The sequence below is a fragment of the Eleginops maclovinus genome, chromosome 6 (assembly GCF_036324505.1).
Source record: "Eleginops maclovinus isolate JMC-PN-2008 ecotype Puerto Natales chromosome 6, JC_Emac_rtc_rv5, whole genome shotgun sequence".
Lineage (NCBI taxonomy): Eukaryota > Metazoa > Chordata > Actinopteri > Perciformes > Eleginopidae > Eleginops > Eleginops maclovinus.
Window position 1 is genome coordinate 7,276,675 of NC_086354.1, and position 15,484 is coordinate 7,292,158.

Consider the following 15,484-nt stretch of genomic DNA (forward strand, 5'->3'; position numbering starts at 1 on the left):
CTGTTTGTGTCATGAAACATGCTTTATGCAAATGCTCCGTTCAAACATGAACTTTAAGCTGCAAAACAAGACAGACATTTAATATTGACATACAGATGTTACGTCATGTTTTTTCTTTACTTAGGATCATATACCTGTGTGCACCCGGTGTGTGGGAGATACTCCCTCTGGAGGGAACGTGGGGATTTTAGCCTTTGCAGACCATTTACATGCACAAAAACCTATATAACAAACTACAGGACAACCCAAAAAAGCATAATGGAGCCCCTTTAATGAATTAATGGTCTTTTTAGCCATTTATAACATGTTGATGTACAGTGACTGACACATCCACTACATTTTTCAAAGTTCAAGAAAAGCTTCACCTGTCAGGTAGAACCCTCTTGCTGTAGAAGTCAGGCAGTCCATCCTCCATCATACTGACTCCTCCGTTCTCTGAGCAGTGCTACACACGCACACAACAGGAAACAGATAGAATAAAAGGATAGCAATGATCAATCCGCCATGTCGACAGAATCTGAAAGGCTGACAGAAGGTATTATGGTTTTAAATGTCTGGCTTGCAGGAGTGAGTCCACTGCCAACAGAAGTGTGTAAAATGGCTACTCATCCTGCTGCCCTAACAGAGTTTGTACCGATTTAGAAAAAAGGCTTTTACAAAGTCTCCAAACAAACAAGCCGCTCAGTTAGAGGCTGCCCCTGGGAGATGGCTGTGCGTGATTAACATTTGAGTCACAGAAACATACGCAACAGCTTCCTGCTTTATAAAGAAAGGGGGACTTATTTTTGGAAAGTGCCCCTGGCATAGAAAACCAGATAAATAACAACATTTCACACAAAGAAGATAAAAGAAGCCTTTTGAGAACTAGACACATGCTGGGTTTACTTACTCAACAGACTTAACTTCAGCTAAGATCAGAAATAGGGCAGTTAAACATACAATGGTGTCACTTATATAATACAGAGTCCTTTACCTTTAATGAGAAGAGACAGATGGCATTTAAAAAGTTAAGAGGACAAAACCATTAAGAGTTTTTTGTCACTTGCTCGAGGAATAATGAATATTCTTAATCAGGTAAAAGGTTGTTTCCATGGGCTTACAGATTCAGGGGGAGGGTGCCCGGCTCTGTGTCTCCGTGGTGGGCGGGGCCTGACGTGGGTCACGTGACGCAGGGGCGAGCCGTTTGTGGGGAGGGTGGACAGACACTCCCATGATGCCGAGTGCGTAATTGGGGCGGAGTGCAGTGGAGCAGAGGGGGTGGGAGAAGGACTTGGCTCATCACCAACACCTAGACAAAGAGACAATGATTTTAAAGGCATATTTTTTCTGTTAAAGTACACCGTTTGTTAGCTTCTATAACAACCCCCTTTTTCCAACTTGATAACACATGGATAGCATTTACAACACTTTCACCAACTGGCTGAAACATGTGCAGCATTAAATAAAAACACTGCATAAAGGAAACGCTGAAAGAAGCTAAAAAAAATTATGGAAACAGGGAGACTAGAAGGAGAGGAGCACAGCTTGGACACTTTGTGTTTTGATATTTGCATCATTTTTTAAAGCTGCAGCACGTTTCTCCTCATGGAATTGTTTCGGGACGTTTGCACCTGTCGGCCACCATAGCACGGATATAAAAGCCACTTAAAGAAGGCTTTATCCCTTAATCTAAAGGGTAAACATACAATATTTAATACACTGTCTAATAACAAAGTCCCTATAAGCATTGGGGAGAAAAATAGTTGCACACCAATTAAAAACTTCAAGTTAAACCAATTAAAGAACTTTCTCAAGTAAAAAAAACAGTTGACCATGCCCATGCTAATACTGTGATATAATATCACGCTACGTTAGCACTTGCGGCTAATTAGCTGCTAGCGGCGGCGCAACACACTCACTGGGTCTGGTGGAGACGGGACGGATTCTTCTAGTTCTGGAGCTTCGCTTCTTTATAGCCATTGTGTCCTTTTGAAAAAGGAGAGAAATGTAAAATGAACATTTTGATTTCAATCTCTTCATCCAAATATGTAAACTCAGGTGTGAGAACAGCAACAAAAAAAAGCAAGCCAAAGAAATGACGGGGTTATGCATCGTATTTTCAGTAAAAGAAAGATTTTTAACAATAGGTATAAGATTGTGCCACCCCTAGAAGTTGCTCAGCTATATCAACTGGAGAATTTTTTAAAAAAAAGAGGAACGAAGGGAAGAGAACTTAAGGCTTTTTTTGTTCGAAAATATGTTCCCTCTTCTCCAATGGTGACAGACAGATGGTTCGTCCAACCACCTGCCAAGTCATTTTTTCAAAGTGCATGCCCTTTTCAGAACAGTTTCCAAATGACAGCTTCTCATATGGTTCTGCCTAACAAACCATCTGGCACGTCAGGTTAACACATGTGTACCACCTGTAAAATAAGGAACTCTCAATTCACCGAAAACACACATAATGTGACCTGCTCCATCAAAATCACTCTCACCCGAAAACACATTTCAAAGATGTATTTCGGCTTTTGAATGACAACATTATTTTTTATGTTTTCCAAATACTCATAAAATAAATACACTTATCAAGACACAATTATGAGAGAAAGGCCTTCAAAGTCAATCATTTAGCAAAAGTTATTTGAAGAGAGGCTGCTCATTGCTTAATATTTTGGGGGCATACTGTAGTAACCCTTGACCCCTCTCTTTAGACCACCACTGGATTAGCTATGATTCTGAAATCTATTTTTGGTCTAAAACAAAGCTTGTTAGCAGGCTGCCCTCTTATAATGTTTAAGTCATACGATCAGGATGTTATTTTTACTCGGATGGAGGAAAACCGCAGCAAAGAAAGTGTGTATTTATGTATTTTGAGAGGAAACACACACCATACACCACCTGTTGTAACGCCTCTTTCATTAAGTTGCTCTGTTTGCCATCCTACATTAACAAGCCTTAACAATGTATTTATCACTGGTGTTCAGCTATACTTTTTATATTCTGAAAGCCAAGCCTTTGTTTTTATTAGAAATTGGACAAAACCCTCTGTCCTTTCCCCCGCAGTGTTATTATCAGCCTGTCAATTATCTTTTCAGGGAGACGTAGCGAGGGTTCACATATTATCCGCAAGCCCTCGGACATTATCCGCATGCCCTCGGACACTTACTATTCCCAGGTTGACACCAAAGTCCTCATCTGGAAATTCCAGAGACTCGACTAGCCTGGACTGTCTGATGGTGCGGCGGCCCGTCCCTACGTCATCCCAGCGCTTCGCCTGAGACACCTGCCGCAGCTGATAAAGTACACACACACACACACACACACACACAAATTTGCCGTGATGAGACCTGGATCAATATCCTTCAGCACAATCTCGGAGGAGAAGCGTGCCCGCACTCCTTGTACGCAAGAAGCTTACAAACAAAGCAAAGCGCTATAGTTTGCAAAGACCATGAATAAAACACAATTTCCTGATTATCAAAGCGGAGTGAGGCATGATAGAGGACAAACTGGCACTGCAAGAAGAGAAAAAGAGATGTAAGGTAGAAGCAGGGAATAGAATGCTAAACAGCAGCCAGCAGTGTTATTGCCAGACGTCTATTTTCACCTCCTTTTTCCACTGGCTTCATTTTTAAACAATTTAATTAAATAGAGAGGAGAGGAAAACCCACATCTCTAATCACGTCCTTTAACAGACTATGTTGTTTCTCAAGGCAATACTCTCCTACTCTATACTTAAAAAGCCTTCATTTTGATGTGGTAATGGCACAGCAGCGGCTCTAAAAAAGGTCCCTACTTCACTTAAAGATACTCAAAATTAAAAGATACACAGACTTTTTTGACAGCATGAGAGATCAAAAACATCCCACACATCACATTTTAATGGGTCCTTCATGCTGGAGAAAGTCTTTGATAAAAGAGACCAATAATGAGCTGCTGCACTTCACATCACATTGCACCGCCCTGATTCTCCACGCACTAAAATGTTTGTCCACTTTGACATTTGAGCGTCATCTGGAGGCGTTCCTGGGGCACTCAGACTGCTGATGTAGCTGTAGGCACACTTGCACATATTTGGCAATATTTTATCAATAATGTTTGCTTTCTGATAAACAACACACTGATGTATTCCACTCAGCAGCCAACTCGCTTTAAAATCTTTTTTTTGCAGATGAATCCATGACTCATCTTACTAGAGAAAAATATGACGAAATGAAATGAATCATTATGAAGTAGACAAACACGCAAATCAATGGAGGATTTGAACCACGACACAAAATAAGCTGTTGCTTTTTCAGAATCAGAACCAGAAACAGGTTTATTTCCAACACAGGAATTTGTCTTGGTGTTACGGTGCACACATATACAAACATAAAAATAAAACAAAAACTGGAGCCGTGATAAAAAACCATTTTAAGATAACTATCATAACATAAAAAATATAGCAATATTTACATAGAATGTGGTTGAAATATATAGGTAAACTTAAAATAATTAAATTAAATTCAAATTGGCGTAAAATATGTGCATTTGCAATGTGCAGAACTGACAGTATTGTAATGAAAAACAGAGAGCAGCATGAAATGTATTTGACTCGGAAATAGTGATAGCCCTTTTTGAAGTGCGGAAACATTTTAACCAATGAGAGTTAATCTGATGCAGGGGGCAGTTCTGCAGCCTGTCAGTCATGTCAAACCTACTTCAGGAATTTGGATTAATGTAATGGGGTTCATATACATTAGTTTAAAATGAATTTGTATGGTATTGTTTTGTTCTGTATTGTTTTGTTGTGCCTTGTTGTTTATTTACTGTTGGCTTTGATGACATTCAGGGCCACATTAAGATTAATCAATATATAATAATTGTGATCTCGAAATTGATCTATATAATCGATCATTCAGTGGAAAAGGGAATTTGAAAAGTAATAAAAAAGTTTGGAAAAGTGGAAATGTGAAAATGTGGGTGCATTTTTGCAATATTGTAAATAATGTGATCCGTGGTCTCATTAAGGCTGATTCTCGAGCCGGTCCGATGACGCATGATGTGCAGGCTTTCTCCACTGATCTCTAATTCTCTCTGAGAGTGGCACAGCTGGAAGAGACACAAACGCTGACAGGGGTGGCGGAGCTCACTATTTGTTTTGGAAAAATCTATCAGAATTGAGAGAAATTAAAGCTGAAAAGAGTAATGACTTATTTACTGAAATGCCATCTTTTATTGTGATAGAACCCTGCAGTGAAACGTTTTTCTAAATGGGGCACTTTCTATGGATTGAACGACTCTCTGGTGAGATTTGTGAAAACGTTTTTATGCCACTATCTTTAAAGAGGACATATATGGTCCTTTTTTTGTTTCAAATATCTATTTTGTGCCTCTTACTCTTTTTCAACAACTCTTTTCACCTGTTGGCTGCTTGGCTCTGTTGCGATTGGTCTTACAGATGTCCCACTCTATTAGCCTATCATGTACAATGTGTTGGAGCGTTAGCCAATAGTAGCGTGTGTGTTGTCACTATACAAAGGAGTCCAATTGAAGTGTTTCAGGCAGGGGGAGTGTGTTGGATAGAAAACCCCAAAGGAGGGAACTTTAGGTATGTTAGCCTTTGCAGACCATTCACATGCACTAAAACCTATATAACACACTACAGGAAAGAGAAAACTGAAAAAAGTCATAATAGGGCCTCTCCAAGTCACCTTTGCAGCGATGCTATAGATTAAATAAACATTTTGTTCTACTTTCCTACATAGAAGTCATGCAGTAAAGGGGTATTACCAGTACCAGGGTTTTATGGGTGGTGTACAGCTCTTGTAGAATCTGATCCACTATGGAGTTGGTCAGATAGGAGACCACAGACAACTTCACCTCCCTGAAAAAAACAACACAAAAAAACACCAAGGGAAAACAGAGGAGGGAATTACAATTCGAGAAGTTTTCTTGGCATTCATTTGTGTCTTCCCTTTGAACTCCTTTCACCCGCTTCTTACTCTAAAGCTCTGTTGATATCCTCCGCCGCTCGCTCCATCAGGGCGCTGCGGATGGCGGAGCGAGGGATGGAAACTTGCTCAGAGATGGACGAGAGGGGCGGGTTGAGTCTCTCTGCGGCGGAGCAGGACATTGGACACAGCTCACGGCACAGCGACACCATGGAGTCCACCACCACCTTGTTTACAGATGAACCCACACATGCATCACTACACCTAAATTACGTCTCGCAACATTCATAATGCACTCAATACACCCGCGTTTTTGTTTCCCAAAGCGTTTCATTATTCATGTGCACTGTTTCTTTATCTTCTCCCTTAGATTTTGCCTCCAGCTCCTTTACTCTGACTTGTTGTCATCTTTTATTTATGTGCACTGCAGCAATGCATTTACCCATGTATAGACTGCGAACAATTCCTATGATCTGCTAACACCAACACAGTTTTGCTGCATTTGAATTGATCTTCACTTTGGGCAAAATTAGAATTGGAAAGCACAAACAGAAATGGAAACTAGTTCAAAAGAAAGTACCCCATATTCCTCCTCAGGGCATGCTGCTTCTTTTTTTTTTATCATTCGAGTGCTACTGAATCCCAATGGGAGTGGAACTAAAAGAAATGTTAAACTGTTCCCTCCCTTTGAATTTAAATGCTCCGTTTCGTTTGAAGTCAGCATACCTGAGCCGCACACACAGCCCCGGCACTATTAATGGGCAATTTAAATGCAACTAGTCCAGAGCTGCACCACTGTTTAAAATACAGTTGCAGCGGGGAAATGGCTACATCTGTGCCTCCACCACCACCATAACCTACCTGCAGCTCCTTGTCCGCGGCTTTAGCCAGTTCTCCGGCCAGTGTGTCCAGACGCTGTTTGACGGGGCCGTCCACTGACAACACATGGGCCAACTCACACAGAGAGGGATACAGCTATTACACACGAATACACACAAAAACACGCAACAGGAAAGGGAAGAAAAAGGGTTAAAAATCGGTGGAACAATTTACCTAACAGAATATCCCCTCTCTGAAATGTTTATTATTGTCTTTATGACAGTTGTTGGACTAAAAATAATATGTAAAGAGAGTTTAGATGAAGCAGCAGGTAGAGTTAGGGTTAGGGTTATGATAGTGTTGGCCGATATGAAGCAAATCAGTGATACCCAATCATTTTGACCCAATACCTCGATATTGACAGGGTAGGGTTGATCATTGATACTTGCTGATAATGTTTTGAAAAGTCATTATTTATAATTTAATGACCATGCTGGTAAACGTACATATGAGAAGAGCTAACACAGTTTGATGAATTCAGAAAAATTGAATCACTTGAAAAATTACCCTTACAATATATCTTTATCTAAAATGTAAGAAAATCTGTAATCTCTTAACGATACTGAACATATGAGGAAAGCAAACTTCAAAACTGTTCTCGGTTTGGTTTGTCTTTCTATTTGTCTGCAGGATTACATAAAAACGACATGACTAATTAATTTACTTTTAAATTACTTTAACTTTACTAGTTAAATTTGGCATGGGACTTTGAAGATCCCATTACAATTTGGTGCGGAGGAAAGGGCAGAATAAGCATTATCTTTCACTTGTGGTTTGAACAGCACCGTTAATATTCATAAGCAGTTGTGTGTCTAGATGCCTGGCAAATGTCAGTCCGATATTCACTCTCCTTTTAGCTCATTTTTGGGTTCCATCAGCTCCTGAGGGAAATATCCGGCTCTCTAGCTGCTAAATGTTTCAAAAGGACAAACAGCTAGTGGCCAACATTGTCTGTATGACATTTGATTATGGGCAACCAGTGTGCTTATCGACTTGAGAAAAAGAACCGTGAGATTGAAAAGAAAACAGTAAATTGATCTGGAAAACCAAAACACTAAGCCAAAAAATATATAAATCAAAAGCTCCATAGCGCCTATAGGAACTGCAAAGTCAGGTGAAAAATATCTGAGGTTTTTACAAGTAGCCAGAATACAATCCATTGTTAATATAAAACCCTTTGTTATGGTGCTTTAAACAGAGTCCCTGAGGAAAGGTAGTTTAGCCATTTTCCACCACTGGTTAGAATATGCACAGAAACATAAAAAAACTGACTCGACACACACACTTCACAACTACCTGTCCTATATTATTCTGTGTTATAACAGTTTCAATGTCACACGCGCATGAATGGTGTTACTCTACTCACAGCTCTGGAGTCCCTGGCTTCCTTCAGGATCTGTCTGGCCGTCTGGACCTCCTCTCCCTCCTCACTACCTTTCAGGACACACACCTGCTGCTGCACCCGCACACACAGACGCTCCATCACCTACACACACATCAACAGACGTACAGTCAGTGTTAGCTTTAGCAGTTGAGCATTTTAATCATATAGTACTCTTTAGACAAGATTCATTGAACTTTGGTCACATTTGAGTTTTTTTTAAATCTATTTTTGGCTTTTAGTTCTTCAACATTTTAGCTCACTTTTAGCCAAACATTTATATTTTCTTCATTTTTTCATATATCTTTGAAGAGAAAAAGGAAAAGAGTGATGGAAGGTGACACAAATAATTTAAAGTAATATTTTAGTTTTGAAGATTACGTTTTTAAAAAGTATTTCTGATTCTAATTCTGCTGAGTCATTGGGGAATGTTTTTATATTTCTTTCTATAAACACAGAAATGGCATTTACATGCTTTCTGTCAAAATTACCACTGGGTACATATAACGAGTACATTAAATAATATTTAGGCAACATACACCTAAAATAAAGAAGAGAACAAGACTCATCATCATGTGCAATAATGCCAACACACACCTGTTCTGCTGTGCTGGTGACGAGGCCCTGGTGCAGCCTGAGCGCCTGTTTCTGGGAGAAGCGCTGAGTCTGGTTGTTCCTAAGCAGGGCACGTTGGATCTGACACACACACACACACACACACACACACACACACACGCAAAACAAACAGAAAGAGAGAGGAGTGAAGATGACAGGTGTTTACAAAGCACAGTGCGTGGAAGACAGGAGACAAGCCTATTTGCATGGTAATAAGGAGAGGGGGTTCTGACAACGTAACGCCATGTCTTTGATTTATTTTCTTGACTCGCCAGATGGAAGATTAATCATCTTTGGTTTAAGAAAGGATGGAATCAAGGACTTTCAGTGTCAGCGATCACACAAACAAGCAGTGGTTGAAAGTAACAAGTGCTGTATCAAGTACATATTTGAGTAACTTTACTCAAGTATTTTCATTTTATACTACAGCTTACTCGGTTTCAAAGCCCATATTTAGCTTTTGCTCCCCTACATTTATTTTAAGCATTAATACTAGTTCTACTACTACAGGTCCATACTATCAATACCAACAATTAAATCAACTAGTTCATTATGATGTACTATTATGGATGGATGTCCCCGGCAGTGTATAAACCTTTAAATGTTATCCCTTCCTTAAGATAAATGCATCACTCATAACACAGAGATAAAATGTGTATTTATTTCAAATAACTAACCACTTTGGATAATGAATACCTTTAGAATTGGTACGTAAATATATCTTGATGCCACTCCTTTTTTACTTCAACTAAAGTATGATTATGAATGCAGGATGTTTCAATTGTAGTAGAGTATTCTTACATTGTGGTATTATTACTTTTACTTTGAGCCCCTATGATGCTTTTTGGGGTTTTCTCTTTCCTGTGGTGTCTTATATAGGTTTTAATGCATGTAAGTGGTCTGCAAAGGATAAAATCCCCAAGAGTTTCTCTCCCCCAAACCCCCACCCCGCAGGACCGCCTCTGAACTCCTGTAACATAATGATATCACTATGTAATACTCACGCTATGTATTGGCCAGAGCTCTGACACGTTGTAAGTGATAGGCTAAGGGGCGGGACATCTCTAAACGGATCACAACAGAGCCGTCCAGCTTACCAATCAGAGCAGACAGGCCTCTGGTTTTAGACAGAGGGTGAAAAATGTGCTGCAGTACAGGCAGTATAAGAAAAATAGGGCCCCTTCAGGTATAAGATCTAAATACTTCTTCTACCACTGCAAACCTCAAGCCTTACCCTAATAAAAGCTTCATACGCAAACAACCAAGGTTAGCTCCACAGCAGATCTATGTCTGTCTAAATATGTTGAACTGGTGTAAAAATATACTGTTGATGGTGTTTTCTGGATATGTATCAGAAATTCTCCTTTAGACTCCGAGCCGCCGGGGAAATGGAGTTTGATGTGCGATGTAAACAGACTCGTTCTGTGAACTGCAGCTTACAAGCCAAGTGACAAACAGCATTTAGATAGCAGTGGTATAGACTTAGACAACCACACCATTCCCCGATCTGATCCGACAGATCTTCATGTTTATCTTATCTTCCCTGTCTAGAAATGTCAGATGTGCACACATTCTTTGTCTTAGCATGCCGTCTGGCTGTCGGTAAATGTCACGGTCATGGCGGTGAGGATGTAACCGCTTTGATTTATTGTTTTGATTGGCTGTATAAACAGAAACGTCTCTGGTGACACAGACGGATAACGGCACATCAACTCACAGGCAAACAGACGGGCCGCCACCGTGATCAACAAAATTTGAAATGTGTATTGGCAGGCACTGACATCGGAGGACATCGATATTCAGAACACATCAATGTTGTGTAGAAAGGAAATTAGCACGTTAGCTGTAAAGTGTATAGTATATATGCACGAGTGGTGAATAGCAGATAACTGTTAAAGGGACTCCGCGGATGCTTACTGCTTATCATCTTATGTGAAAAAAAAGTACAAAGAGTAAGGAGTTGTAGACTTTGGGTTTAGGTCACGTACTGGAAATATTTCTACATTTTCTGACATTTTACTGACCAAACGATAGATCAATGAAAAACTTGGCAGATGAAAGTGGAATGGAAATAAAAATTGCAGCATTGAAGACCCGTTTTTATTTCCTGCTTGAGTAAAAGTCTTGTTATCAGGAACTGTATCTGTCACACTGATGTAAAGGAGAAATCATTAGAGAGGACATATTGAGCTCATTTTCAGGTTCATATACAGTATGTATTTTGTGCCTCTCCTGTGACATGTTTACATGCTTCGATGTTAAAAATGTGCTTTCTTTTCGCCCTCTGTCTGAAACCACAGCCCTCTGCTCTGATAGGTTGTGATTGGTAAACCACTTAGTGATGTCCCGCCCATTAGCCTATCACAGATTACGGGCTGCGAGGGAGTGCGGTCGTTTAGTATGTAAAAGGCTTTGAGTAAAAGGGATGAAAAGACCTGATAAAGCACTATATAAAGACAGTCCATTTGCCATTATCCATTTACATATAATGTGTTGAACAACCAGTGTTAAATAGTGATGTCACTATGTAACGGAAGTAATCAAAGCAGTCAAATGGAGGCGTTTCAGGTAGGGAGGGAGACTGTGGAGGAAACTTTGGGATTTTAGCCTCTGCAGACCATTTACATGCACACAAACCTATATAACAGTACAAGAAAGGGAAAGAATAAAAAAGAGTAATAGGGCCCCTTTAAGAGGAGTTTGACTTGCCCCTGAGAACAGTCTGATAATGCAGTGTGGCAAAAAGTGACAAATAAAATGTCTTTAATCTCTTAACTTTTATGCATGCTTCTTAATTAATAATTAAGCTATATTTGGCTTTTTACTTAGTGTAAAAAAAAAATGTTCCCTTCTGTTGGGCTAATAAAGGTATTCTGATTCTATGTCATTTATCTCACACCTTCGTTTTATCAAGGATCTATAATTGACACAAGTTTCCAACATGAAGGTGACCTTAACTTAGGAGCATTAAGCCTTTTACACAAGAAGGAAGTAAGCATTGGTCTGCAACACCGTTATTCTTTCATCAGATTAATCAGCTTATTATTTTCAGATATTAAAAATGCTTGTGACAATATCCTGCAGCCACATTTTACGCTGGGTGGTGTCTGGCTGTTTAGGGATATGAGCACTGATTATGAACAGATTTTTGTAAACAGCCACGGCCTGATTTAACTCCGATGGGCGGGGGACAGTGTGTGACGTATATGTGAGCTTTGATTGTGCCAAAGGGAGGGAGAGAGAACCATGGGAGAGAATGAAGGGAGCAAAACACCAGAGCAAGTCTTATGCTGTGGGAAAAAGTCACAAATAAATGCACACTCAATGTTCGCAATATGATCATTTAATACATCGTACATAGAACAAGCCAAGAAATATGGAGTATATTTGATATATCGCCCTACCTTAACTATAACAGGTATTTAATTAAAATGCGACCCCAAATATTTCAAAAGGCATTTCAATTCATCAAAATCAATGTACATTTTTTATTTTTTTTTAAATGGCACATGTCGCAGGGCACAAATCATCAACATTTTTCATGACGTGACAAATCGAAAGTAAAAATCTCGCTCACCTTGGTCAGGGCCTGGTCTGTCTTCTCCGGGTTGCTGCGGTGCGCCTGAGTGACATCACTGAGGGGGAGGGGCATGTACTGAAGAGTGAAGTTGCTATTAGGCAGAGAGGGGAGGACAAAGATAATATTACCCTTGCAACAGCAAACTGGAAGGATGATGATGTTAACAAGAACAAACAGAAACACACCCAGGGCTTTTATAACACCGATTCCCTAATATACGCAAATACACACACACACACACATTTAAACAGACTTCACACACATAAAAAAAGAAGACTGGCATATGCGAGGGCTGATGAAACGCTGTGTAAGAGTCAACTTTTCACAGAGATGGTTATCCATCTCTGTGAATGTATCCCCTCTTCAAAAGATTTTTTGGAGTGTGTGTTTGTCTTACTGCTCAAGCGCCCTCGCCACGTCTTGGAAGCCCGTTGCTGTGGTGTTGTTGCGATCCCACGTCACACTCCTTGAAGGGATCAAACCAGCAGGAAACGGGGAGACAGATGAAGGAAAGGAGACAAGATGAATAACTTTCTTATGCTCCTAAAGCTGCATCATGGGGTGCCATTGCTCATATTCCCTTCAGTGAATGCATATTCTTCTGCATGTTTCTGCTAATCATCCCACAGAGGGGACATTTTCATTTTTACAGCAGAAAGAGCCAAAGACAGCTTAATATTACACCCAAGACACAAAAAAATATATAAGAATCACACAATTGCAAAATACACAAAAATAGACCTCAGAAACCATTCTGAGTATATCAGCCAGTTATATATTGCACAGTATTTAACACAACAGGGGGTGTTATAGTCAGTGTTGTAATATGTGTGGGGGTCTACCGGGAGCCATGATGGTTATAGAGTCCGACCGCTGCAGGAAGGAAGGACCTGCGGTATCTCTCCGTGAGACACCGCGGGTGCAGCAGCCTGTCGTTGAAGGGGGTGGGACACATTGTCCAGCAGGGAGGACAGCTTGGCTGCGATTCTCCTGTCTCCCACCACCTCCACAGTATTTTCATGTTATAAAATTGTAATGACTTTTTTCATTCTTTTTTTTCTTGCAAATCATTGATTTTTGAAAAAAACTGAGAATAAACTAATTAAATATTTTAAAAAATAATTGTAAAATGTTTAATTATAGAACACATATTTAAAGAAATATAATTTAAATATTCTAAAAGATGTGTTTAAGTTTGTCTAGTTTTTTTTTATATTAAAAAAGGAAAAATTATTAAAAATAATTATTTTAAAATATAATTTCAACAATAAATACATAAACATTCTTAAATATATAATTTAAATATTTTAAAACAAAGAAAAATCTAGAAAAATATGTTATTTTATTTTCCTTCTTCATTGACCACGTAACAGCTTTGTAATTCATTCAGGACAAAATCCAAGAGTGTCCGTGTTGTCCAATGTTTTAGACCTCCTCTTTCCCCCTGAATAAAACAATTTTTCCTTTTTTTACAACCCAATTCTTATAGTGTTGAACCATTAAAACGGTAAAGCAGTTGCCTTGTACATGTAAACCTACTTGGCATTAACCTGACTCTGAACACACACACTCGGCTAGTATCCCAGTAAAGGCACTTATCTGACCACACAGCCACACAAACCATAAAAGAAAACAAGACAAGTCCATATCCCGACATTAAGAATGCATGTGGTACAGCTAATGAGCTTCTGTTATTCCACGGTGCGGATTCTCCACCTACACTCGGCTCTGTCTAACTCCTGTTTTCAATATATCACTCATTTCTCAGCCTTGCTTTCAACCATCTTCCTCCTCCTCCTTCCCTCGACTCCCTCTGCCCCAGAAACTCAAATCAGCTGAAGTCAAATCTGACTCCTTAGGTGGTCTCCCTCTCCTCCTAACTTTCTCCATCTATAGTTCATATCAAAACCGTTTCCTCCACCCAATCGCTTCTATCCGACCCCCTGGCGCGCTACTGTCCTCCTTTCCTCTTGACTCATGAGTTCCCATCTGCTCCTTCCATTCAAAAACACACCAAAAAAACACAGCCCTCAGCCTTTTTCATTTCTGTTGTAATACATGGTGTGCCTGAAGGCCATCTTCCCTTGCTATCCCTCAAACTTTTCTGTCTCACCGTCAGAAATCCTTTATTTGTCCCACAGCAGGGAATTCTACAGTGTCAGAGCAAAGCAGCAACGAAGATAAACGGCTAAATAAATATAGTAGACTAACATATTAATTGAAGAGGCAAACAAGTAGCACCATGGAAAGAAACAGGTGAACATATCGAATTACATTCTGCTATATATGAGCATATATGCAGTTAACTTTAATCAATGTTCATTTTTCCACTTTTTATATAATACCCCTTATTAAAACTATGATGCATATGATTTTGTATAATATATTTGACTTTAAAGTTCACATATTATAGTGTATTTCAACAATATATTATAAGTTATAATAGTGGACATTTAACTCATTTTCTATTTTTAATATTTGGCTGTTTTTTGTACAACCCTAACCCTTACTATTATTTATGTGTATTTATTATATATGTACTTGTTCTGTTTTCCTTTCATTTTTTAAATCATTATTTCTAGGAATATTAATTTATTTTCCTGAGATTTTTTGTTCCTTTTTTTCCCTACTTTTTTGGAAACAAGTTTTCTATTTTGAGCAATGTGTGGTATGGACAAACCAAGTCCATAAATAAAAAGTGAAATACACAACGTTTAAAACAGTCAAGTAGCAGCCAGTAATAACGTTTCTCCTTCATCCTCTTTCTTTGATGCACGACATTAAACACGCTGTTTATTCTCAAAGCAACCTCAGTATATCCTCTCCGCAAACCATACCTCATTTTCTCAGTTTTCTTTCTCTTTCATCTGCCCTCTAACACAGGAAAAAAAGAACTCCTGTGCCCTCCCCAACATATGTCTATAGTATATACATCTGTCTAGTCCCTACGCTTTGTTTTTACGGAGCTCGGACCTCACGTTTTTGTTTAGGTCCGCGGCACCACCTTGTATACGGGCGTCATGTTCTTGCAAGAATTGATACATCCTATATACAAGATCAGCGCCACAGAATTGCCCTCATTATTTTGTTGAAAAACCCCTTCAAACGTATACCTTT

At 39.4% G+C, this 15,484-nt stretch overlaps 1 protein-coding gene across 4 annotated transcripts in view; it reads right to left on the reverse strand.

The window, feature by feature from the left end:
• The window catches only part of carmil3 (capping protein regulator and myosin 1 linker 3), a 101,755-nt gene that overhangs the window by 17,561 nt on the left and 68,710 nt on the right, over positions 1-15,484 (reverse strand). For 3 of the 4 annotated variants that reach the window (XM_063885164.1, XM_063885161.1, XM_063885163.1), the window contains exons 23-33: positions 12,765-12,833; positions 12,365-12,458; positions 8,770-8,868; positions 8,158-8,277; positions 6,774-6,887; positions 5,964-6,139; positions 5,752-5,845; positions 3,146-3,271; positions 1,899-1,965; positions 1,101-1,288; positions 366-445 (exon numbers count right to left, since the gene is read on the reverse strand). In XM_063885164.1, coding sequence (XP_063741234.1) covers positions 366-445; positions 1,101-1,288; positions 1,899-1,965; positions 3,146-3,271; positions 5,752-5,845; positions 5,964-6,139; positions 6,774-6,887; positions 8,158-8,277; positions 8,770-8,868; positions 12,365-12,458; positions 12,765-12,833 — 1,227 coding nt within the window. The remainder of the gene's footprint in view (positions 1-365; positions 446-1,100; positions 1,289-1,898; positions 1,966-3,145; positions 3,272-5,751; positions 5,846-5,963; positions 6,140-6,773; positions 6,888-8,157; positions 8,278-8,769; positions 8,869-12,364; positions 12,459-12,764; positions 12,834-15,484) is intronic. The other variant, XM_063885162.1, reaches the window with a different exon arrangement.